The 25,191-nt window shown below is 43.1% G+C and overlaps 3 protein-coding genes across 6 annotated transcripts in view; 1 reads left to right on the top strand and 2 right to left on the bottom strand.

The window, feature by feature from the left end:
• Positions 1-9,895, bottom strand: part of sgsm2 (small G protein signaling modulator 2) — a 93,235-nt gene extending 83,340 nt beyond the window's left edge. For all 3 annotated transcript variants that reach the window (XM_085370456.1, XM_085370454.1, XM_085370455.1), the window contains exons 1-2: positions 9,748-9,895; positions 1,103-1,178 (exon numbers count right to left, since the gene is read on the bottom strand). In XM_085370456.1, the coding sequence (XP_085226582.1) occupies positions 1,103-1,178; positions 9,748-9,807 (136 nt within the window). In that variant the 5' untranslated portion in view covers positions 9,808-9,895. The remainder of the gene's footprint in view (positions 1-1,102; positions 1,179-9,747) is intronic.
• A 4,047-nt stretch (positions 9,896-13,942) lies between these two features.
• Positions 13,943-19,856, bottom strand: tnfaip1 (tumor necrosis factor, alpha-induced protein 1 (endothelial)). The gene is made up of 7 exons (XM_085370323.1): positions 19,765-19,856; positions 18,303-18,658; positions 17,267-17,436; positions 15,727-15,810; positions 15,402-15,454; positions 15,037-15,232; positions 13,943-14,610 (listed from the first exon to the last, which is right to left on the bottom strand). The coding sequence occupies exons 2-7, from the start codon at positions 18,547-18,549 to the stop codon at positions 14,380-14,382; spliced, it is 981 nt and encodes a 326-aa protein (XP_085226449.1). The 5' UTR covers positions 18,550-18,658; positions 19,765-19,856; the 3' UTR covers positions 13,943-14,379.
• A 1,855-nt stretch (positions 19,857-21,711) lies between these two features.
• Positions 21,712-24,834, top strand: ift20 (intraflagellar transport 20 homolog (Chlamydomonas)). 2 transcript variants are annotated; one of them, XM_085370871.1, is made up of 5 exons: positions 21,712-21,747; positions 23,068-23,205; positions 23,289-23,374; positions 23,530-23,633; positions 24,114-24,834. In XM_085370871.1, exons 2-5 carry the CDS (start codon positions 23,079-23,081, stop codon positions 24,193-24,195), a joined length of 399 nt encoding a protein of 132 aa, XP_085226997.1. In that variant the 5' UTR covers positions 21,712-21,747; positions 23,068-23,078; the 3' UTR covers positions 24,196-24,834. The 2 variants fall into 2 exon arrangements, with proteins under 2 accessions (XP_085226997.1, XP_085226999.1); XM_085370873.1 differs by lacking the exon at positions 21,712-21,747 and having other exon boundaries at positions 22,954-23,205; positions 24,069-24,834.
• Positions 24,835-25,191: the final 357 nt, after the last annotated feature.

Here is a 25,191-nt window from a genome sequence, read left to right as displayed (position 1 = left end):
TGAAGGAGTAGCACCGTGACCCCCACCCCCCTAAAATACCCCACCTACCCTTGAGATGAATCTCATTTCCACTGCTTGTATCTGCAGAATTATTAGTCCCACTATGAACATGTATTTTTTTAAATACATATTTCACAAATGCTCTGAACCACAGCAAATGATTTCTGATCCTTGTCTCACAAGCTGCTCTTCTGGCACAGACCTTGGTCTTCAGTTCACAGGTCGGGGTTTTGTGCAGGCCAGTCAGTAAGACTCACTTTGGTCTTCTGGAGGTAGTTCTTCATCAGGAGTGACGGATGTTTTGGGTCAGAGAATAAAGCAACGACCCAGACTTATCAGAAGTCTCTACGTTTTCTGTTATATTTGGACATTTAATTAAATAGTCAGAGGCCAAAACCTCTTTGGCAGCATTTGTCATATTCAGATAAAATTTTAAAACGCATGTATTTTATTCGAGTTATGGTGCAGTTATATATCTTTATCCCAAGAAAGAGAAGCTTTGGCTGTGAGATCGGTGACTTGGCTGATCTGCAGCTATAGGCGGAGGCAGCTTTGTAACCAGCATGGAAGCTGTGACTCATACAGTACTGCAAGCTCAACAAGCCGGTCAGGAGGGGCAACCCCCCTGTGTCCGGCCACACACACACTTGCACACAGACAGGCTTAGAAAGCTTGGGTTTTGTACAGCCTCTCTATGAAATTAGGTTTCCATTATCTCCATTGTGATTACTAACGTTCCACTGAGACAGCAGCACAGTCACAGTGACGTCAAAGGAAGTCCTTGATGGAGAAGCAGCATTAAGTCACCTGGTAAGGAGTTCAACAAGTTTGAGTGTGTGTGTGTGTGTGTGTGTGTGTGTGTGTGTGTGTGTGTGTGTGTGTGAGAGAGAGAGGCACTGATGGGAAGGGTGATGCTAAATTATGTTTAGTGAGAACATTTTACAGGAGGGAATGAAAATTATATTGACGTGAAAATGTGTCATCACCGCAGCAATTACAGTTTTGATCAAATCCAGACAATCACTATAAGTCGATGCAACATCCTGTGAAGACACACAACTGTACATGTGGTGGAAAACGAGAGAAAAGGAAGAGTACTCACTGCAGAGAGCGATGATGTGGCTGCTGTCTTCGTGGACAAACTTCTTAGTCACTGCTTCCTCCATAATCTGCTTCACCTGCACACAGAAGAGCCGGAGTGACTCTGTGCTAAGAGTCATTGTCTTTAACCTTAACCTTAGAGATGGTAGCTGCATCCAGTCTCACAGTCAAGCTAATCTGCATCGGTTTTACATAAAAGCTACTGTCACAGGAACTGAACACACACACAATGTTTTTCTATGGAACGTAAATTACCCCATTACCAGATATCTATCTATCGATCGATCGATCGATCGATCGAGAGAGAGAAAGAACAACATCGGAGATCTTTGTCCAGAAGAGTCCCAGGAACAGCTAGGATACTGAGCAGGACCGTCAAGCTCCCAGGCCTCTGGTAGAGGACCCGAGTTTGAAGGATGGACCACCCACAGGGGCGAGAGGGGAATTGTTTTTGAAAATATATATAAATAAGAGTGACGCAGTCTCCCCTTCAAATTGTGACACGTAGGAATAACAGCTCTGACAATCTCACCCAAACATCCGCACTGCTGACTTCCAATTAATATCTTGGCATCCTGGAAACATTCAAATGAGTCTTTCTGCTGCTATCTGTTGTGTCTCTGGGGAGGAGAGCCTGAGCGAGTTCAGCAACACTGACTCAATCTGCCGTTCGCTTGTCCAAGTTCGCTCTCTCCAAAAAATTAATTGCAGTCGGTAATTAATCCAGGACGTGTCTGGCACCTCCGCCTGGTTTGGGTCTAATTGATAAACAGAATGGATTTAATTGCTTGTGTGGTTGTGTTATAATGAAGCTCTTACTACAATATCGTTCTTTCGCTCATAACCTTTTCCCTGTATTGTGGAGGAGTGGGAGGTTGTTAAGATTTTAGTAAGGGAGGGGCTAAATCGCTCGATTTGGAGAGCCACAAAAACAAACAGCTGCTATAGACTTGTTGTTCCTGAAAAGAAGAATATGAGGAAGAACCTTCAGTTTAAAACAGCTCCAAACTTTCCTTTTTGCTAAAGCGTATAGTTAGGGCTGGATCAGGTGACCCTGAATCCTCCCTTAGTTGTAGGCTGCTGGGGGATTCCCATGATGCACTGGGTGTTTCTTCTTCACTCACTATGTGTTAACAGACCTCTCTGCACTGCATCATACCTGTTATTAATCTCTGTCTCTCTTCCACAGCATGTCTTTATCCTGTCTTCCTTCTCTCTCCCCAACCAATCACAGCAGATGGCCCCGCCCCTCCCTGAGCCTGGTTCTGCTGGAGGTTTCTTCCTGTTAAAAGGGAGTTTTTCCTTCCCACTGTCGCCAAAGTGCTGCTCATAGGGGGTCATATGATTGTTGGGTTTTTCTCTGTGTGTAATATTCTAGGATCTACTGTACAATATAAAGCACCTTGAGGCGACTGTTGTTGTGTGATTGTGATTTGGTGCTGTATAAATAACATTGAAATGAGCTGAACAGTCGACAGGTTAAACTGGTCACAAAGAGCTTATACGAGGCTGCACTGAAAACCTGCAAATACAAATAGTCACTAAGAGGTGTTGAGCCTGTGAAAAATTATTTTCTGCATCAGGGTTAAATTTGTACTTGTTAAATAAAACTTCAGTGTGGTAAAAATACATTTTTATTAACTGCTGGAAGGCGAAGCAAACAGCAGTTTCTACTAGTAGTCTTATAGTATTATAGTAGTACTGCTGGGCTCTGGGGTCATTCCCTTAAAGGAAAGAAGCAATTTTTCATAAAAATCAAACTTCCTAATGACGGAGCCTGTTATGTTACCAGATGGACACATGCCAGTAGCCCACAGATCCAGTCAAACTGGCTCTTTACCATTCCTGTCTCAGCGTAACAGTCAGTCATAGATGCCACAAGGAAAAACAAGGAAATGTCGTGGCATTTGAAGGTCAGAGTGGCAAACACTGAGTCATCTGTTAACACATATTCTAAATATTATATTTCTGCGATTACAGCAATACCTTTAATGAAAACAAAATGCTATTTTCAGTCTACCACCAAATACCGCTCAGTTATAAAGGCTTCACTATTACCTGCTCCTGTATTTGGCAGGTACATTTCCAGTCAGTATGCTAAAAGATCCATGACTCAGAAGCTTGAATTAACAGAACATGTACACAGAGACAGGAGCAGACCCCATGAGTCATGTTAGGGGAACTTTCTCCTTCTCATCCAGTTTTATAGATGTGCAAGTAGATCCATATATTCATGCAGAGAGCAGCTCCACCCACACCAGCAGCTCCACAGAGCGGGATCGATACCTTCACCTGGTGGGACTATGAAACTAACAAGTTTAATTAGTTCTAGTTGTCAGTGATTACACAGCCTTGCAGTGAGCTCTAGTAGCTTTAATTCCAGCAGATAACGTAACATCACATTTGCAATAAACATGGTTAAAAATCCAAATTCATAGTGAATGTTTCTTAAAAACACACAGATGTTAATAACTGCTCAGATCGGCCCACCTGTTAACGAGGAGGCGTATATACACTGCAGGCCAAACTCACATGACTGGAGCACGTTAGAAGCTCGTTTTGTTGGCACAAAGGTCACATGACCTCAGAGATACCTGCATTTATTGGCTTTAGCTTAAAGATGACGTTCCTGCATTAATAAGCATGCACTTCCAGGGACAACGTTGAAGACAAACTCACTGTGTTTGGGGTTTTGTGTCGTTAATGGCTGAGCAGAGTTGGGTGATTCTGACACACTTCTACGAATCCTGAAGCTAATGCTTTCTGGGAGGAATGGAGAAAGGAGCTCATTAGCCCCCCTCTGTTACATAAGGAGACGTTTAATTTTCCCTTTATCTCATGTTCGTGACTAAACAAACAACCGAACACCAACAGTTTGTTTGTGCTCACCACCAAGAACCATGCTCCTGATGCAAATGTGCTCCACACAGTGGAAAATACAGTAAGTGACGGGACTGTGCAGCAGACAGTTTGCTAATTCAGGCTGTTTCTCGTCCACCCAGGGTGGTACTGAGTTTATGATTAAGGGAAGAGTAATCAGGGCTTGTTCACTTCCTGAGGTGAGTCAGTTTATCGGAGCACCAGCCTCTTTGGTTTGTGATAAATAACAATATTAAAGCATTTTTGTGCCACCTTTAAACGTGCTTCACTATTTTAAATGACCGTAAGGTGACAGCCGAGAATTTCACATTAATTTGTCACATTTTCAGCTCATCACTTTGTAATTAGCGTGAAGCACGGCGCTCTTCTCTGAAAGGTAAACAACAGCGGCACGGGTGCGCGCTTTTAGATACGAGTCTGGCTCATTAACGGCGGCACAGATGTTTCCACTTCCTGCTGATTAGACCCGTGTCTAAGAGTGGAACACGGGCAGCGCTGTGACGGGAATTACTCTCGACTTTAACACAAATAATTAGGTTGAATGGATACTGAAGCCCGAGCAGCTCAGTCGCCATTGTTAGTTTTTATCAATTACAAGTTTGTGCTACTGTGAAAAATACCTCCGACCCAGGTGGGATCTTTGCTGCCCCAACAGGTGGAGGAGGCAATGACAGCCTGTCTCTATTAGGTCACTTGTGTGTTTGATAAAGGTGCACCATGTGTGACTTTTAAAACAGCGCACTGCAAAAATTAGGATGGTGTTAACTGCTCGCTCGTTTGTCAGCTCTCTCCGCTCGTCCCGTCTCCGTATCAGGTGGGAATTTAGAGGAAGCGCCTTGCTTTGAGATAATGCAGAAATTACAATGTTGTCCAAAATAAGTGTGATTGTGATTTTTGCAATAATCTCAGAGCCTCACGTGTGTTTCTTAGATTCTTTTCACAGTTGGAAAACCAGCCACACTGACTTTATCTAATCCTGGGTGGATGTTCAATTTGATGGCTTATAAAAACTGTAATAAATGACTGTTTATGTGTTTGTTTGTTTTTAAGACTTTTGGTTTCAAAACTGAGCGTCCATGTTGTTGAAGAAGCCTCTAACTCAGGGGTGGGGGGGCCACAGCAGAGACACCGTCATTAATGAGGTCATAAGCAATGCCCTCGTAACACTGGTGGTGGCAGAGGGAGGCTGAAGGATGAGTTGGTGGACTTCATTTGTCCTCACTCATAATGCAGTTGTTGACCTGATGCTGCTTTTCACAGATACTATGACCCTGAGATAACTCTCTCCTTAAAGAGACATATCCTGTATCAAACCAATACCTCTGATATTCCTGTAAAGAAAATGTAATTAGCGTTTACCCTTAAGAGTATAAAATATCAAGTAGATGTCTGTGTAGTTTTACGAGCTGTTTTGGCTTTGAAGCTCTCGTAGCAGCAGCCATAAAATAAGATTGTTACAGGAAGAAATTATTTGGTTCTGGAGAAAGTGTCAGTCTGAGGGAAACGTTACCCAACACTCTATTTTGTAGGGGTGGGGGAAAAAATCGATACTGTGTAGTATCGTGATATTTTGTTTGCTAATAATGTATCGATACAGGGACAGCAGAAATCGATATTTTGTTACAAAAAAGGTTTTTGTGCTCTGACTTCAGAGCATGTTGATCCTTTTTCTGAGCAAGAATCCTGACATTCCTTCACTGTCCAAATGTGTTTAACTTGTTTTTGGCAGCAATAAACATGACAGTTTACTTATTTTAATTTAAGACATGTTTTATTTTAATTAAGTTTAAAACTTTTTTATTTAATGTAAAATTATATTTTGTTTTAATTTACTTTCAAATTCTTCAGTTGCTGAAGGGGCTGCATAGTTTTCATAAATTGCATAGTTCAGAATAGCTATAATTGTACCAGATGGTTGCATTCAGTTAAGTTGGACTAGACTGTAATACAAACCGTTCAGTTTGTCAACAATAAAACTGAAATGAGAGAAAGACTGAGTGTGAGACTTTGTTATTAGATAAAATGAATATTGATAAAGTTTACCTTTATGTACAGAATCTGAATATCGCAAAATATTTTAAAAAATTGCGATAATATCATATTGTGGGATGTATGGTGATTCCCACCTCTACTATTTTGTAATGCTAGAATATTTCTTCAGAGAAGAAACTATTTAATGCTGTTACACAGCAGCATCCAAGGCTACCCAGTGTAGTACGTAAAGGAAATGAAAGCCAACTTCCAACACTACGGTCACAGTATTGATGTTGGTCATGTGACAGTTTCCTGATCTTGAAGATTATTTTCCATTTTCTGTGAGCAGCTGGGGAACTACTCATGAAGAACTTTTACAACTATGCAACTTTTCATGGGTGGAGTGTGTGTGTGTGTGTGTGTGTGTGTGTGTGTGTGCGCACATGCATTTCACCCGGCTCTCTGCTTCTTCTAAAGAGAGCCTTTATTTCTATCACAGAGCAAACGCGACGGCCAACATGTGCAGAGCTGTTACACTGACACGTGTAAACACTACAGTATTTAATCACTCATATCAGCAAGCATGGCTACAGTTACATGAGGGTAACAGTTCAGTACAGCTACATGCACATGCACTGTACCTGAGCTGAATCGAGTGTTTCATACTCGATTCAGCTCAGGTTTGAGTGAAGTATCTTTTACTGCAGCAGGAAAACAGAAAAACCCAGGATACTATATTTTAAGCACACAGAGCCTCTTTCATATACTTTGATTTGTTATCTGACTAGTTAAGAAACTGCTAGAAAAGCTCTGTGTTTAGAGGGAAATTAATTTCCTCCAAAAATCTTCTATGTTGTGGAGACAGAGAAAAGTATTGATCTACAGGACGACTAAGCTGCTTCTGGAACCACCAGAAAACTACGACAGATTTTATAAAAGGAGAAGGATGCGTAAGGAAACAGGTGACTACAGAAAGGCACTTTTTGACTCGGTATAAGAGACCACCTGACAGGGCCGCCTCACTGCTGAGATATTAATCGCCAACTGATGCAATTTAACTTCTTTGGGAGCTGCACAGGCTTTCAGTTGCCAAGCAATAGTGAGCGAACAGAGTGCCGCTTAAAGAGACAGAGAGCTTTAACGCAGGAGCCAGTCAGCCCCGTTCAAACCAGGCTCTCTCAACACAGCTGAATTTGCCATGCTTTAAAACATCCTGAGACAGTGACGGGCGTGCCATGGATGAACTCTGGGATAATCGTGTATACCAAAGATATACAGAACATGAAGAGTTAGAGCAGTTAGAGCATATGGCAAAAACAGATAACTGATGCTTTCTTAAGCAACAGCATCTCCTTCACGTGAGGGCACATCAATCCTAGTCTAAAGTTAAAAGATCTGCATTTAATTGACAGAAAACAGGAACTGGTGTGTATGAAAAAAAGAAACTGACAATAACCCCTGTGTTTGAGAAGCACTACGCTGAAGAAGCAGATGGTCCAATATTACATGTTGAACAGATCTCAGAAACAGGACCACCTCATCACATGTAGAGAGGATTTTAATACAACTTAAATTATTTCAAAATTCAAATACAAAGACACTCCACCGAGACACCGAGGCGTTGTTTAAATGTTAACAGCCAGCATGCATTAACAATTGATGCTACTGCAGCACAAGACAGTGACCGGAGGTGTATTTGAAGACGCAGCTCGGCATATCAACACACACCTGTCAGTGGCTCAGTCACCCAAGACTGCAACAGTCTTTTCCTTTTCCCACGTGGTCTGTGTTTAGTAGACGCAGACCCCACCACCTACAGTCATCCTGAGAACTGGAGCTATTTTGAGCCTGAGGCGATGCTATGACTCAATTATTTAAGACTCAAACCTGTAGGTGACTCTGGAATAGCTGGAGGAGAACACAAGTGTTTAGCCTAGATATTCAAAATTAGTCTTGCACCTCAGACTGCACAGGAGCTATTTTAACCATTTCCCAGTATGTATGACAGGCAGGAGAAACACCCTTCAACCACGTAATTAATACTGATGTTTTACAGTTTGTCCACCAGAGGGCACTCTGCAACCTCCCTTTGCTGGCAACACAAAGACAGAGAGTAAAGTATTCAATGACTTCTAACAATAAAAAAGGATATTTTTAAACTGCACTCATATATACAACACATTACAAGTGTTAGGAAAATCTGTTTATTATTGTGGGTCTGAAAAAAATAAACCAACAAATCACATGTTTTAAAATCACTAAATATTAATATTGGCCTTAAAAATCCTGTCAATCAATCTATAATAATGATAAAACTGCGTATGTTCATGTTTAATGTTACTTGTTTGAAATACAGGTTTATCAGCCCAGAATTCTGCATCCTGACTGGACATGAAGAGAAAAGGTAACACACTGTTAAGTGGTCAACACAGAATGAAAGAAACAGCTACAGGAATAATGATCATATTTAGGTCTCACTGCTAGGTCTGTTGATTCAAACATAATGTGCATGCTGTCAGCAGGCCATCAGCATTTAGCATCTTTAGTCAGTTGTAAAAGGAAGATGAAAAGTGTGGTGAGGTTTGCACAATGGCTCCAAATGTCCAACTCAGCTGCAGCTTTTATTCCCTTAAAGTAAAAGTGTTTCCATTTTCTGCTTTCGTCTTCTTTTAGATGCAGCAGTGATATTAATCCACTAAACCACAATCTTCAGTCAATGTATCTGAATACTGGCGCAAACATGACAACTCAACTATATCAAGTCATTCGCTGCCTAAAGCGAAGCAGTGACGGAGAACTAATGAGGTACTGTTTGATGAACGGGATACTTTAACTCACAGCACAGAGAGCACTGATTAGGTAATCCCCCCACCTCTTCGCTCTATCAGATTTTTGGCCTGTTATTTTTAGCCTGACCTTTCTTCTCCATTATAATGGCAGGAGCTTCATGCTCAGACTGAGGTACAAGCAGTGAGCCACACCTCGCCACATCCAGCCTCCTAAGAGGCTGCTTTTGGTTTTTACTGACATTTCATCTGCAGGGAAATATCTCCAGTTGTAGCTTTCAGCATGAGGATTACAACGAGAGTGGGTAGAAAGGTTAAAGGGGTAATGATTTATTCCTCACTGGGGAGATGTGAGACATTCATCATCAGGAAGAGAAAAAGCCTGTAGCACAGCGTGCACCGTGGATGTTAGTGCTGCTGGTGGCTTATCACTTAAAACACGAGGTTTCTAATGCAATCCTCCTGGAGGGCTCGCTTATGATTGGATGCAAATTACGTACATCATCATGTCGATACAAATAGTTTGGAAAATAAGGGGTTCCTCCTCCCCACTTCTGCCAAATGTTTGATGATCGTTAGCTGTCAGATCATTAGGCAAAATACTTGATATCATTTAAACATGTAATTACCCCAGATTGGGCTTTCACATACAGCCACGCCACATTTTAAAAAGCCTTCATGTGTACTCGAAAGTGGAATTACTGTGGACAAAAACAGACATGCTAACATATTTGAAATATCCAGCTTCGTAACGTAACAGTAATAAACACGAAGCAAAGAAAACAGGCATTTTATCACTGACGGAGTGCAGGTGGATGAGGACTGATGGTGCATTTATTGAACTGTTTGGCAACTTGAACTTGTGACGCTGACAGCTGAGCCCCACACAGCACGAACACGGTCCCCTTCCACCCCAAACACCCCCTCTCTGTGGGCATTTTTGAGTCCAATAAAGTAATAGAGTACTGATGTGCAGCTCGGCAGGCCGTCACGTGTGAGCGCCTACCTCTCGTTTGACGTTCCATAGTAATTTCTCCTTGTATTCTTCCTCCGTGCAGCCCTCCATGTCCGCGGTGTTCTTCACGACGCGTCTGTATGTCCCCGTCACGCTCCGTGCGCTCCGCTCGGCCTTTCCGAAGCGCTCTCCTTTTATTTCTTGGTTCCTTCTTCCTTGGTTCAGCAGGACTCTGACGCAGCCGAGCAGCTTGACGGCGACGTCAGAGGATCCGCCTTCCTCGCGTTACTGATCAATGGAAGCGCAAGAAAGGAGGAAAACAATCACTGGAGCCCACAGCATCCAGCCCCTCCTCAACCCGCCGCCTGCAGCCACTCAGCATCCAACACACCAACCTGTAGAGCCTCGAGTTATTTATAGCATATTCTGTGGAAACGTGTGAAAATGCTGCTCCGGCTCAGTCGATGTTTGCAGCTTGTAAATCCCCCCACTTTATGTTTGTCTGGAGCAAACGCCTCCGCACAGCTTTCCACCGGGACTCCGGTGCCGTGAACGTGGAGTGAGATCGTTAGGTGCAGTATTCCTTCTGTCTTTATCCACACGCTGATAGGCACAGGAGGGGGCAGCATCTGATTACAGCACATGTGGACAGCGCAGTCGCCTCTGATGCCAGGTCGGCCAGATGCAAAATGAATGACGTCACGGTAACGTGACGCACAGTAATCTCTAGTGGAGACCCCGTCATGAAACTTTGTGTTTGTGCCTCCGTGTGGACTGAGTGTGCACCTGCAGCACGACGTTTCACGTGAATGTGACAGTAAAGTCAACTCGACATGCAGCAAATGCTTGCTGCGTGTAAGTGACGTTAGAGGATGTCAGAGGTGCTTTTTACAGCACGGACTGCATCTCTGCAACGGACTCGGGGATTGCTTCAGAAGTGCCTTTAAATCTTTTCCACGTCGTGTTGACTCTTATTCTGGCTCAGCTGGTTTCTGCTCTGAGAGCTGCCTGAACTACACGCGTGGGAGTGTGCGCCTTCACAAATAAGCCGCCATTAGTAACGACCTTGGCTCGCTCTTTTGTCCGTGGCGTGTAACAGGTGGCAGGATGGGCCTGCCGTTCATGTCAGGGTCAAAGCTTCCTGTCTGCTCCTGCTAGCATAAGTACTGGCACGAAAGAGATGCCACGTATGTGGAGCTGATCTCTTCCCAAAGTCATCATCAATATTGTTACACCAGCACTAACGGAAAGATGACTCTTCATTATGTCCAGATTGGGGAATTCATTACTAGCACTAACGCAGCTTCAGCAAACAGCGCAGCCTCTGCCTAACAGAGAGCTGCGAATGCAAACCGACAGCTGTCATTGTCCGAGCAGTGCAACTCCGAGAAAAGAAAACGTGTTTGCTTCTTTTCACAACATACTGACACGCTGCAGCTCCTGCGCGCATCATGGCGTGCACAGTTTCATCATTTCAAAACTCCCAGAAACCACAACTTCCATTGATTTGACCCACAATGAATAAATGTGGCTCAGTCCGGGACCCGGAACAGCCTCGACGGACAGTAACACAGGTACAGATGAGGATTAGGGCCACTGGGAACTAATAAATGGGGGGGTTGGATTTCGTTTTGTTTTTTTCAGAATTGTGACTTTTTTTCCTCAAAACAGCCCCCCCTCTTTGTGTCCCCCCCCTAGCCCCAATCCTCTTCCATGAGATACACGCCTTAGAATGAAAATGATGAATTTGTCTTGGAGATTTTCTCTAAGTAGGAGAAAAATTGTTTTAGTGCTTATCACCCCCCCCCCCCCCCCCCAAAATTTTTTTTTTTTAATTTCTCTACAATTTCCTGAACAAGCACAGTTCAGCACGTCGATGAATGCAGATGAGATTGGAACATTCTGGGAATGTACCAATGCAGAGCCTTTCCTTGGAGCGGGCTAGTTTGTTGAACCCGTTGAGATCAAGAATCATCCTGAAATTGGACCTTTCCATCCTGGAGCAGCTGTCATGCGTGGATCCAGATCCCTGCCAGTGTGAAGTGGAACAACTTTTTCCTCTACAGTGAGCTTATCTGTTTACATTTTGAACTCCTTCATCAATGCCTGTTTGACTGCTGTCATCATAATCAGCGCTTCCTTATAAGAGAACTGAGTATAATTTTATATCAGCTGCCAAATGCCCCGTCCTACCTGAGTTCCATGGTGACCTCAGACCTGGTGATGTAATGGTTGTGGACCTCTATCCGCGTCCTATCAAAGTCAGAATCATTGACTCTGGCCCTGCACGTCCCATGTTTGCAGTGATTCCTGGTGTCTGTGTGCACATGGTTTGGTTCAGGGCACCAATTCAATTCAGTTTTATTTACATAGCACCAAATCACAACAACATTTGCCTCAAGGTGTTTTAGATTGTAAGATAAAGACTCAACAATAATACAGTGAAAACCCAACAATCATATGAACCCCTATGAGCAAGCACTTTGGCGACAGTGGGAAGGAAAAACTCCCTTTTAACAGTTAAGTTAAAAGGCAGTTTTTATGAAAATCTTGAAAGTAGAGATAGTGTCTGTCTCCTGAATCCAAACTGGAAGCTGGTTCCACAGAAGAGGGGCCTGAAAACTGAAGGCTCTGCCTCCCATTCTACTTTTAAATACTCTAGGAACAACAAGTAGGCCTGCAGAGCGAGAGCGACGTGCTCTAATAGGGTGATATGGTACTACAAGGTCATTAAGATAAGATGGGGCCTGATTATTTAAGACCTTGTATGTGTGCTCTCACTGAAGCATTTTGTAACAATACTCATCTTGTTGCATACAGCCTCTATGTTGGTCTTCCATTTTAGCAAATTGTCAGAGTGGGCGCCCAGGTACTCCTCCATCACAGCAGCCGATGATTCCCGCCAGATGTTTCTGCAAAATCCTCAGCGGGAGCTCCTGTCACTAACACATCCATCCAGTTGTATTTGTGAGTATTTGTGTGGGTGACATGACCTGAAGTCGTGCTGAAAGTCTTAGTTGATGGTGAACAGAAACAGAGATCACAGTCGCCTTGTACGGGTACGTTTCAAGACATGTTTTCACCTGTGGTCTGAGGTGGGCCACGACCTGGTGATGTAATGGTTGTGGACCTCTATCAGTGTCTCCAGTACCTTCATCACATGTGATTGAGGGCAACTGACAACCTGTTAAACTTTGATGGCGGTGCCTTCTTTGATGCAGGAACTAGACAGTATCTGTTTCCTGTAGCACAGTCAGGTTTGATCAGTCTATATGTGTGTGCACACTCGCCCTCTTGTGGCCAAAGATGGTATAACACATTTCCAGTGAACAGCTTTGTTCCATCATCCATTTAAGACTAAATGAAATTTTACATCCAGTTCTGTTTCACAAAGAAACTGTATATTTGGTCGGGACAGGCCAAGGGTTCAGCATTAGTGAGCATTATGCCCGCTAGAATTTAATAATGACACCTGACTTGAACCCACAGGATGATGAGTGGATCCGTCTGTGTCACTGAAAGTGGGAACAAGCTCCAAGGCAGAGGACACAAGGTAAGTGTTGCAGTGAGTACTGTGATCCTGCAAAGGTACCAACACATTTGCTCTTTCAGCATTTATGCATCGGTGCTTTGGGTGAATAATAAAGAGCCGCAGTCATGCTGTAGCAGCCGTTCCTCCATCTGTGTCCGTTGCTTCAGGTGTTTCAATGCCAGCAGCTCAGAGTCACCATGGTTGACTTAGAATACGTGTTTGCACAATTTCCCTTTACACAAACACTTTGTATTGTACTCCATTACAAATGAATCAATATTAAACCTGTAAAAATCTGCAAAATACATACTAATGTCATTCAGGTGCGTTTCAGCAGGGACACGAGGAAAAGTTTCAGGACGCCGGCCCTCGAGGACTGGAGTTTGACACCTGTGCTTTAGAGCATCTCCCTGCTTCCCTTTTCCTTTATCCCGACGACAAAATCAACTCTCAGTAATGGAGAATCACCTTGTTGCTAGGTTCCTGTTTTTAAATGCTTGAATGACAAACAAAAACCCCAACAGTCCTCTGAAAATGGTCGAAGTTGTCTGAAGACTGAAAGCTGAGGCGTTAGAATAGCTCAGCATCAGCTGGTCTCCGAGTCGACTGCGTTTGAATCCTCTGACAGCTGAGCTCAAACCACAATAACACCTGCCTCCCACAAACAAAGACAAACAAATACAGAACAACACTAACTTTTATCTTAGAGGCTTTATGAAAAACTCCATTAAAACATCTTCGAGGCAAAGCATTTCCAGTAAATCCAACAGATTCGTCACCGGCAAACAACAACCTGGAAATGCGTCTGTGAAAAATACAGTCAATAAATGTGAAACGTGCTTTGCTGCTACGTGTGCTATGATGGTTCTAATAAACAGTGCATGGTAGAGGTTTTCTTTGTTGCACTTCAAAATGTAAATTTGATTAGAAAAGAAAAAGCTGCAGGTATTTGGTGTTTAACGCTGCTCTGAATCCTGATGATGTGTAAAGTAAGAATGAGCAGAGAACATCTACAGTCACGTGAGGTTTCACTGAGGCCATCACTTGCACCTCTGAGACGGCAGAAAGTAATAAAAAAAAAAACATATGAGCATCCATCGGACTTTAAGTTCATCATCATCAAAAAAAAAGCTGCGGTCTGTCCAGCGGTCCTAGTGTCCCAGCTGCCTGTCGTCGTATGTGCTGTACCTCTTGACGTGGATTCTACGGACACGCTCGCGCAGTTCTGGACCTCCAGGCCCCTCCTCCTCCTCGCTGTGAGAGCCACAGTTGTTGTATCTCCGACGCGTGGCCTCGAGCAGGGAGTTGTCGGGCAGCGGCATCGTCTCGTAAAGCAAGGTGTTCAGAGTCTCCTCGTAGATTCGCGCTTCAGGGAATTCCACCTGAGAAGGAGTGATTGGAAGGAAACGTTGAAATCCCACCACCCAGCTTAGTCACATCACCTGGAGCGTCACAGCAGGTAAAGCAATCCACCTTTGCTGCCACTCACACCATACAAACTGTGCTTTAATGTTTTCTTACTTCCTTTTAGTTCACAAACTCAACGACCTGTATGTGTGTAAAAAAGCAACAAAGTGCACAAAGCTGCTATCAAACAAGAAGAGCTGGCAAACACAGCGCAGTCATCAGCATGCCGGCAGCAGAGCCTTCAGTCCAGCGTCCATGATGAAGGGTCAGAGGTTATGCCTGTGACCCAGAAACTATGCTGAGCACAATAAGAATCTAACTGGAGGAACTCGGTACCCCGAAGAAAACCCACAAAACACAAAGAGCAACACGGGAGATTCCCACCAGCCGCTCCGCCTCACCTTGGTCTGCTTCTTCTCAGTGGCGTAGACGATGGAGGTGCAGCAAACCTCAGCCAGCTTGCGACCCTGGCCATAGAAGGACCAGCAGCAGATCTCGTCCCCGATGACGTCTTTGATGAAGAGGATGCGGCCGTTGAAGCTGAGAGACAGCCGGTCGAACAGCTCGATGTTCTTCAGCAGGTGGTCGTCAGAGTTGCTGTTGAGATAAAGGCGGAGTGATGTAGAGCAGAGGTCCACGAGCTCAGTACAGTTTATCAGCTTCAAAACAACCAACAGTCTCCCCTCACAGAGTACTTTGAAAGGAAGGAAAACAATTGTTCTTGCATTACGAGAGCCAATAAGATCTTTGGAGGAACCTTTGTTACCTGGTGTAGGAGTACTTGTTGTTGCTTCTGTTGTATACCAGCTTCACGACAGGCTACCAGGAGCAAGCACAAAGATCAAACATCTGAATTCCACTGCGTTAATATTCAAGCAGGCATTTCAAATACTGCAAGAGTACTATAAAAAAGAAAAAAAATTTATACATGATGTGTTAGAGATCAGCTACAATGACGTTTTACTGACATGTTTCTGCTGTAACAATGAAAATGACCAAGGCTACACTGAAGCTATAATCAAAAACACATTGTTTCAGAAATGACAGCCTTACTTGATGCTGCAAAGACAACAGTGATGCTCTGCATGTACCTTGGTAGAAGACTGGATGAGCTTCTCTTCTTCCTTAATTGAGGTGACTACAGGTATAACACACATGGGCTGCTCTTTATTACCCTGTTAACAATAATTATAATTTACAGTTTACATCTGACATCATAACAGTCTTGCTTTTCCTGGAAGTTTAACAATAACCAACCAGACAGAGGCTGATCCACAGAGACGTTTGTAGCTTCACACAGAACCTGAGACAAACTGTGGGTGGTTACAGTGGGCAGAGTTCTTACACAGGCCGTCGTTCCCGTCACAGCCCCAAACAAGACTCGGTGTTCCTGGCTGGAATTGGACCAGCAACCTTACACTTGCTAAGTAAATGTGAAAGCCACTACACTGAAGGCCAGCACTGTAACTCCTCAGTGACCACATGAGTAACAAACTAGAATTTGGGGAGTCACATGATCAGACACTGCTCGCTTTACACCTCCGATATTTCTATTTTTTTAAAGTCAACAGCGAGATGAATATTTGAGAGCTTCGAAAAAGATATTTTATCTCCAAATGTTTTCTTCTCAGCACTTTCGTGGCTCCTGCACAGCAAGAACAGAGTAACGTGTTTCCAGCACACGATACCAAAAGCCTTCACTAAATTCAAAAACACAGGGACTGTGTCACAGGCGAGACGGAGCTCATCTTTGGGCCTGCACGTCTGCCAGGTGAACTGGCATTTATAGATAATCTCACTGCTAATGCAAGGAACAGGTTGACAGGAGTAACCACAGAGGTTACATCATGGAGAACCGGAGCCCTGCTGTGTTCATCACCTGATCCCAGAGCTGAAGATCAGACTAAAGGCTGCGTCCACACAACCAACAAGAATCAGTAATCTTATGATTATTAATGATGACGATAATGTGCTAATATGAGGGTCTAGAGCTACTCACATTTGTGTAAGCTTACTTAGATCACAGTTTGGCACTTGAAAGTAGTTTCCAGTATTTCATTTTTGAGTACTGAAGCGCTGCAGTCTGAAGAGCAACAAAGTGCCCAAACACTGTGTGGACCGTACGAGTCCGTATCAAATCAAACTGTATTTATACAGCACATAGTAAAACAACAGTGTTGACCATAGTGCTTCACAGTCAGTAAAAGCATGAGACAATTAAAACAAACAATAAAACAGGACAACAAACAAACACACAACAAGCTAAAACAGCCAACTAGACAGAATCAAAGGCCAAAGTAACAAGATAAGTTTTAAGACGTGATTTAAAAGACTGGATCGACTCGGCAGTACGAACATGAACAGGGAGGTTATTCCAGAGGTGCCACGGTTGCAAAGGCCCGGTCACCGCTCGACTTCATTCGAGACCTAGGTTGTGCTAGGAGCCTGTGATTGGATGATCTAAGTGCTCTGTTGGGATTGTATAAGTGGAGGAGTTCAGAGAGACAGCTGGGCGCTAAATTATTCAGAATTTTAAAAGTGAACAAAAGCATTTTAAAATCTATGCGATATTTAACAGGGAGCCAATGTAGTTTGGCTAAAACCGGAGCAATGCGTATGGATGGAACTGACCTGCAGCGAGTTTTGGCAGAGCTCCACTAGGCCCTGGACGAGGAAATGCTTTGCCTCGACCAGCAGCTCCTGGACGGCCTGTCGACCTTTGGGTAAGGCAACTCTGCCATCTCGAAGGTAACACAGGATGCTGCCAAAGTGCTTCCCGCTGCGGTCGATCAGGATCCAACCTGAACAAAGAGACAGTGCTGAGAACATGGACCTGCTGTGGCACCTCAAAGGAAACAGCGTGTAGCCGACATGGCAGCAAACCCAGCATCTCTGAGAGGAAGCTGTGTGCAAGTCTCGCTGGTGTTACTGCTGTCAAAATGTCTTATCCACTGTTGGACCGACCTTTTATTATCAAGCCCATAGGTTTGTATTTCAGACACCCTCGGACACATTCATGGAGACCTGTCTCTAGCAAATTAGAAAGGTCATAAAACTTTATATTTTAACTGGTCTGTGCAATTTCTGCGGCTTGCTGCTAAAACCTTGTTGGTAAACATCACTGTGAAACTTTTCTGCATGAGTTCATGGTAAACATGTTCCCGTTCATGTAAGAAAAAGCATATATGAAGCTTTAGAAGACGACTAAGCATTTCCTCTTCTGTGCTTGTCTGGGTGCAGATGTCAGAGTCCGACTATCAACAGCTGACAAGTCTGATATCAAATAGAGTTTAGATCAGTGCAACTCTGCAGATGAACTTCTCTATAAGAAAGACGTCTGCTGAAAAACTAATTGTTGCATAGTTGACGTCAACTAGCATTTTCCACAAAGGACAGAGCGAGTTTAGAGCATGCCTCCCCACTATCCAAAAGCACCTGTTGTTCAATCAGTACAGATTGAAATAAATGAATAAATACTGGCAGCTAAAATTTAATTCAAAGTGACTGAAATTTAAAGTCAAGCTTGGATTCGTGAGCCAGAATCTCGACTTAAACATTTAGTGGAACTTTTGTAATCTTTCCTACTTTAAACACAGTGAATGTATGCATGCAGTGTATGTGAGGTTATACTTTGGGAAACTTGTATCTGCAGCTCAGAAATGCTCACCGTCTTTATCTGTGAACACTTCCTTCTTTCCACTGAACATAGCCTTCAGCATGGAGTTTTGCTTGGTCAGCACCTGCAGCGTCGTATAAAACAGCATCCCTCCAACGTTGAGCCGAACATACTTGTTGCCTAAGCCCACTGCTCCGTGATGACTACAGGTCTTGGTCTTGGGACAAGCCAGAGGAAGGTCTGGGGAGGTGGTTTCGGACTTGCTGAGGTCCTGGGGTAGGCAGCTGTCCCCAGACATGTCCCTTTGGAGATAGATGACCACCCTGCAGATGGAGGTCCGCAGGTCCCCCGCCGTGTTGACCACTATTGATGAGGCCGCCACAACCTCCTGGTGCTCCAGGTCATTCCTGAAAAACAACAAAACAAACAAGAGTCCTGAATTACACCCCAACATTCTCTGTGGAGCTACACGGAGGTCAGCGTTGATCAAAACTGTTGCATTAATCATATAAAACACGCAGAGATGGAGGGGAATCTGCCCAGAGTGGAAACCACCTGCCCTACTGCCATCTCTCCCTCAGAGGAATGAGGCTGGACCGGAAACTGAAAGGGTGGGGAGGGGGCACATATCATTAGTCACTGAAAAGGGCCACATAAAAAGCTTAAATCGCGTTTTATGTTTTTCTCGGGAAGGGTAGTAAAAATATTTATTTTTCAACTTTAAAATTTTTAATTTTTTTTTTTTTTTTGTATTTGATCTGTTATTGTATATTTTACACATGTTTGTATGCGATATTGTATTTGTTTTAAATGTTATATACCTATGTGGTATGTGACTTTTGTTGCTATGATGCCAGGTCTCTCTTGGAAATGAGATTTTTAATCTCAATGAGATTTTTTACCTGGATAAATAAAGGATTAATAATAAAAAAATCACTAATAACGAGTAAAAGGCTAATAACAATAATCTCGTACAGCTTTTGTTGAGTGCGCATGTCAAAGAAAGAGACCGTTTAGCAGCAGAATGACTTTCAGCAAACTAACCAGGTGCGTTCACGTGTCAGTGGGGGGGTCAGGTCACTCGGCATGCTTTGTTCGGTCGAAACGTTATTATGTACTCATTTCACACCGTTACGTTATTACCGATAATTCACCGGATCCTTGAAATAGTAACGCTACTGGATTATTAGCTTTGCGTCAATGTTTCACCGCTAGTTCCTGCGCATGTGTTTCGCTAAGGTTAGCTAATGTTTGAGCAGGATGTCAAGACTTCGAACGCGAAAACCTGGAAATCCTAGATCTTGAAAATGTGTTTATGTGAGCACGTTTTGAATCTATTCAAAGATAGCAAAGCTTAAATATGACGCAGAGAAACTTTACGTTGCCAAGTAAGTGTGTCACACTCAACAAGTCACATGAAACTGACAGATTTCAGTGGAAAGCTTAACGTTGTCGCCCTTCGCTACATCCTGAGAGTAAACGACACTAAATACGTCTGCAAACATTTACTCACCGACCTCCCTGCGCTGTATTTCAGTTGTTAGATAAATGTACACAAGCAGTCAGCTTTATCGCCGCTGCGTAAGAAAAAGAAGTTCAACCAACTCAAGCCCACGCCTTCTTCTTCCACCGAGTTTACTAGTGATGTGTCGGTCGCGAACGAAACGGCTCTTAGAGCTGGCTCTTTGACGTGAACGACACGAGCCGGCTCCTTATCGCGAGCTGTGGGGGTTTGTTTTTTTCTTTCTCTCACCCTCTCTCTCTCACCCTTTTTCCGCTTCACTCCACAAGTGAGCCTTGTGCTGGGAAGGGGGAGGGGCGGTAGTTACACTAGCAGTAGCACAGGAACAGAGCAGGAGGGAGAGCCAGAGCCAGGGACAACAACTTAGAAATTAGAAAGGTATAGTAATCATCCACAACTATTTTCAGTTGCGGATGATAAAGGATTCAGAAAGTTTATTCATGCAGGTCCATATGACAGAGAATGTGCATCTTCTTTCTGTTTTCATATTTTAATTTATATTTAATTATGTTGTGGTTTGCAGTGTTTTGTGTTGTTTCACTTTAATTTTGTTTAAAAGGAAAAAGCTGAAAATTTAAATAGTTAAAAGTTGAAATGTAAATAGTTGGTTTTTGTATTATATGATTTATAACGGGCGATCGTGACTCAAGAATTGGGCGTTTGTCTTGTAATCGGAAGGTTGCCGGTTCGAGCCCCGGCTCCGACAGTCTCGGTCGTTGTGTCCTTGGGCAAGACACTTCACCCGTTGCCTACTGGTGGTGGTCAGAGGGCCCGGTGGCGCCAGTGTCCGGCAGCCTCGCCTCTGTCAGTGCGCCCCAGGGTGGCTGTGGCTACAATGTAGCTGCCATCACCAGTGTGTGAATGGGTGGATGTCTGGTTGTGTAAAGCGCTTTGGGGTCCTTAGGGACTAGTAAAGCGCTATACAAATACAGGCCATTTACCATTTATTACATTTTATGTGGAGTAAATAAACCAAGTATATTTACGGTGGCCCCCAGAGACAAAGCACGTACAGACTCCAAAACATGTACGAACTCCGAAGCACGTACAAACTCCAAAACACATAAAAACTCCAAAACACGTATAAAACACAACAGAAGTGCTCCAGGATGCTAGGGGGCAGTGTTGAGCTTTTGTTACCTAATGGCTACACAAGCCAGGAAGTACAAACGACCGGATTTGGTGTGTGGTAGTAACAGGTAAATGAATATATTTTAAATTATTTGAATATATATGAGTGCTTGTGTATAAATACGCAAACAATACACATATGCTTTCAATTGTGTAATTTAAGTGATCTAGGTAGCTCTGTTTTGGAAGTTCAGTTAACGCTAGAAATGTGTTTTGGAGTTTGTACGTGGTTTGTCTCTAGGGGCCACTGCATATATTTATATATAAACATATATAAATAAAACCACGTTTTTTTTTGCATAATTTTATATTGTTGTTAATAATAAATTAATTAAACCAACAAAACAACCTGAAGAGCCGGTTGGAAGCCGAAAGAGTCGGCTCTTTTTATTGAGACGAGCCGAAAGAACTGGCTCTCTAAAAAGAGCCGGAAATCCCATCACTAGAGTTTACGCTGGCCAGGCCTTCAATTGCAAAGCACAATGCTGCCCTCGTCCGTCAGTAACAGGTATTGCAAGACAAACTGCCCTGCCTTCATTGGATTGGAATGTTCGTGTACACGCCAGTCCCGTTCCATTTCATTCAGCTGTCACGCCTCCCACAGGTCTTACCTTGGTTTTTCAGTTTTAACTCTTTGTTGTGACTGTAGGAAGCACCTTTTGTGCCTTCATAGTATAGGGCTCTGGATGAGGCAGGTTACGGAAACAAACGCGCACACACACAAACACAGGGAGGAGCGTTTGGTTTCCCTGGCAGCGAGAAGATGAGGAGGAGCTTTGGTTGGTTGTTACTCTGCCACATAGTCAAACAACAGAGAACCATCTGTGACTGCGGTTAGAAGAGGTAAAATCACACGTACAAGCGTTTTTAAATCATATTAGGGGTTAATGAAACCGTGTTGTCCTCGTAGGTTTATTAGCTTTAACGGGGTTAATGTGTTGCGTCCAACTAGCGTTAGTGAGCAGCTTAGCTAACTAGCTATTTGAATTAGCTAACTAATTTTAGCAAGCTAGCTAACAGTGTTAGCCTGTGTCACAGTTAGTGATTTCGACTGGCAGGAAATAGTGAGTAATACTACAGCTTTCTTTTGTTTTACTTACTCAGACTGTTTATAACGTTTTTGTACATTCAAATAAGTTAAGGTTAGTTTCCATTGTATCCGATGTTAATGTGATTCTGATGACTTGCACTGGAGAAGCCTGTACTTATGTGTACGTGTTTATTTAATGATAATTTGACCGTGAATAGAGCTGCTTGTAAAATGTTCGTTTCGAACCTGTCTCTCACTGAAGACCACAGTTCAACGAAAAGTTCATTTTGCATGAACGGACCATATGTTACCGTTAGTGGCTAAACGTGACTGGACGTGCAGACATACAGTCAAAAACAAGGCTCCGACGTCTGGTTGGAAACACTGACGTCATGTGACCATGGCTAACTGAGGTCTTCGGTTTCAAACAGGTGGCTTCCCTGCGGCGATATCTTTGATTGTTAGCCAGTAGAACAAACATGATGACACTAAACTCCCAGAAACCTTCAGTCAGCAGCAGCAGAAACAACCACAGCACAGGGCTCAACAGATAGTGCTGTGGCACTATAGACGTAACAGTGACCTCACTAGACCTTCCAGTTTAGTTTGTTGGTTTCTTTACCTGCAGTTTGATCTATTTTGTGACTTTTGATGTTTTGGAAGACTGCAAATAATGAACAAAAAGACAATATTATTTTAGTATTATTCTAATTATTTTATAACTTATGTATATAATATATAATAATGTTATTATATTGTTGTTGTTAGGCACCATAGGGTGAGACTCTATATGTCACTGATCTGTCACAGGGCTAACACACAGAGACAGACAGCCATTTGCACTCACCGTCACATCTATGGGCAATTTTGATTCAGTTAACCTAACCCCACTAACTGCATGTCTCTGTGGGAGGAAGCTGAAGAAAACCGATGCAAACACAGTGTTAGTAAATGAGGGCCAGATGAAGTCATCTGTACTGTAAGATTTTATATCGGGCTGGAAAGCCTGCTAACTACAGTAGCAGTTAAAGGACTTGTTCTGGATGCTGATATCAAAGCTATATGTTTTATCCGTGTTTAACTTCTCTCATGCCGGTCTTCCTCTATCACTCTTTCTGTCTCCTTTGTGGCAGGCCCCGTGGCCATGGCTACAGACCCATTAGCTGAGGCAGGCTTTTATTTTGATGAACTCAACAAGTTGCGAGTGTTGGAGCCTGATGTCAGCCAGAAGACTTCAGAGCTCAAAGAAGAGTGCAAAGAGTTTGTGGACAGTAAGCACAGATCACATTTAGTTTAACCTGCTCTCCTAACATTAGCAGGTCCTGCATCTACAGACACGTGTTCTTCTTTACAGAAATTGGCCAGTTTCAGAAGATAGTGGGAGGTCTGATTGAGCTCGTGGATGAACTGGCAAAAGAAGCAGAGACAGAAAAGATGAAGGTAAGCTCGATATTTGAAGACTTTTCATTGGCTCTTGCAAAAGAAGTTGTAGTGCTCGTGTACTAAAGCTTTATAACATCTGAGTGTGTCTGTATGATATGTGATCATGAGAATGAGACTTTTATCAGGTATGATTCTGTGTTATTCTCCTTCAGGCCATTGGAGCCAGAAACCTGCTGACGTCTGTAGCAAAGCAAAGAGAGGCCCAGCAGCAGCAGCTTCAGGCTCTCATAGCAGAGAAGAAGATGCAGCTTGAAAGGTAATATAGGAAAAAAAAGAGTGGGTAGAGACACCCATCTGTGCAGGACAGTAGGCTATGATGTCCCATGTGTATAATCGGGGATATGACAATTCTCCAAAACCTTAGTGGTTTTTTTTTGTTTGTTTTTTTTACAGGATGTGAAACACAATAGGAAAAAAACACATGTAGCATAAACTTTCCAGCTTTCATCAGACCAGCACGCTCCATGTTGTTGTCACACAGTTATACAATATTGCATTTATATTGTATTCCAATGTTTAATTGTAACACTCCTAAAAAAATTATAATAGTACTTGTGTGTGCCTAAATAAAGGCCTTGTGTGGAGAACATATATATTTTCTGTGCAGGGTAGAAACATTTCCATACACATGCTAGCGGAGGAGGCCCAGTGCTGTCCTAATGTGTGGTAGGCGTAAGTAAAGGATAGTCAGGTATCCCTTTCTTATGTCTGTCTGCTGTTTTCTGTTGTGTCCCAGATATCGTATAGAGTACGAAGCTTTGTCCAAAGTGGAGTCAGAGCAGAACGAGTTCATCGACCAGTTTATTCTCCAGAAGTAAGAACTCCCGAGACCAAACAGTCTGCGACTTTCCTCAGTGCCTATCCCATTTTCAGAGAACTACTCCGCTGCAGCTCCTTTTCCGAAGCAGTCCCAAAACTCTGACGTCACGGACGCCTCCTCCTCTGACGTGCTGTGTGTGAACTGACTGCCTGCTGTTTCCCACTGTGGACAGCAGGTGTGTGCATTTACATTGCAGCTTCACGTGCTCACCTCTGCTGGCATCAAGTGTCTCAACATGTCACACCAACACTGAAGACGATGGAGCTATTTATACAAAGAGAACCTATTTATACTATTTATACTTTAGTCTGTATATCTAGTTTTATTACTTTTTGTATCAATGGAGATTAATACTGCATGTGCACGTAGCTGTAAATAAGTTTCAGTTCAAGAAAAATGAGCAGATCAGGATGTTTTTGTTTTATTCCATTGGTTGGTGAGGCCAGTACATACGAAACATTCTCATTGTTTTCTTGTATGTGTATCCTTGTTATCCAGCATTTATTTGAGAAAAATGGTTATACTTGAATACTGTATGTTGCACAGAAGTATCACCTTTGCCTCCAAGCTGTAGAAGAGATGCGTGAGCAAAGTTTAACAATGTGCAATTAAGTATTGTGTTAATAAAGATTACGTGATATGCAAATATTCTGGCACTGTTTTACCTCACATAGGGAAGAAAGCATGTCACAAGCCTAAAACTGCAGAGGGCAGTTCACGTGTGCTTTTATATACTGTAGGTCCACGGATGGAGTCACCTAAACTCCTTCCTGGTTGTGACAAACTGGCTGAAATCTGATCTCGAGTCAGTTCTTTTTCTTCTTTCAGTACTTAAATAGCAACACTTGAAAATCCTCATTTACTAAAAGAAAAGAGAAATATCTTTGCTTCCCCTGCAATCCTGGATCGGACACCCTCCACTGATGCAACATGAGAGCAGCTTTTCTATTCGTCCAACCACCGACTACACATTGACCTGCAAATCTCCTGAAAC

This window comes from Diplotaxodon limnothrissa, linkage group LG14, assembly GCF_057381915.1.
Source record: "Diplotaxodon limnothrissa isolate DT_005_m linkage group LG14, D_limnothrissa_male_GT1.1, whole genome shotgun sequence".
Taxonomy (NCBI): Eukaryota; Metazoa; Chordata; class Actinopteri; order Cichliformes; family Cichlidae; genus Diplotaxodon; species Diplotaxodon limnothrissa.
Note: the sequence above shows the minus strand (reverse complement) of the source record. Positions and strands in the feature narration are given on the sequence as shown.

Bases quoted from the DNA above. Each gene is read 5' to 3' on its own strand.
- tnfaip1 (XM_085370323.1), bottom strand. From the start codon at position 18,549: ATGTCTGGGGACAGCTGCCTACCCCAGGACCTCAGCAAGTCCGAAACC. The intron at 15,811-17,266 runs GTCAGTTCCATC...TATTGTTAACAG, and splicing joins TCTGCCAAAACTCGCTGCAG to GGTAATAAAGAGCAGCCCAT. The intron at 15,233-15,401 runs GTAACAAAGGTT...TTATCTCAACAG, and splicing joins AACAAGTACTCCTACACCAG to CAACTCTGACGACCACCTGC.
- ift20 (XM_085370873.1), top strand. From the start codon at position 23,079: ATGGCTACAGACCCATTAGCTGAGGCAGGCTTTTATTTTGATGAACTC. The intron at 23,206-23,288 runs GTAAGCACAGAT...TCTTCTTTACAG, and splicing joins GTGCAAAGAGTTTGTGGACA to AAATTGGCCAGTTTCAGAAG. The intron at 23,375-23,529 runs GTAAGCTCGATA...ATTCTCCTTCAG, and splicing joins CAGAGACAGAAAAGATGAAG to GCCATTGGAGCCAGAAACCT.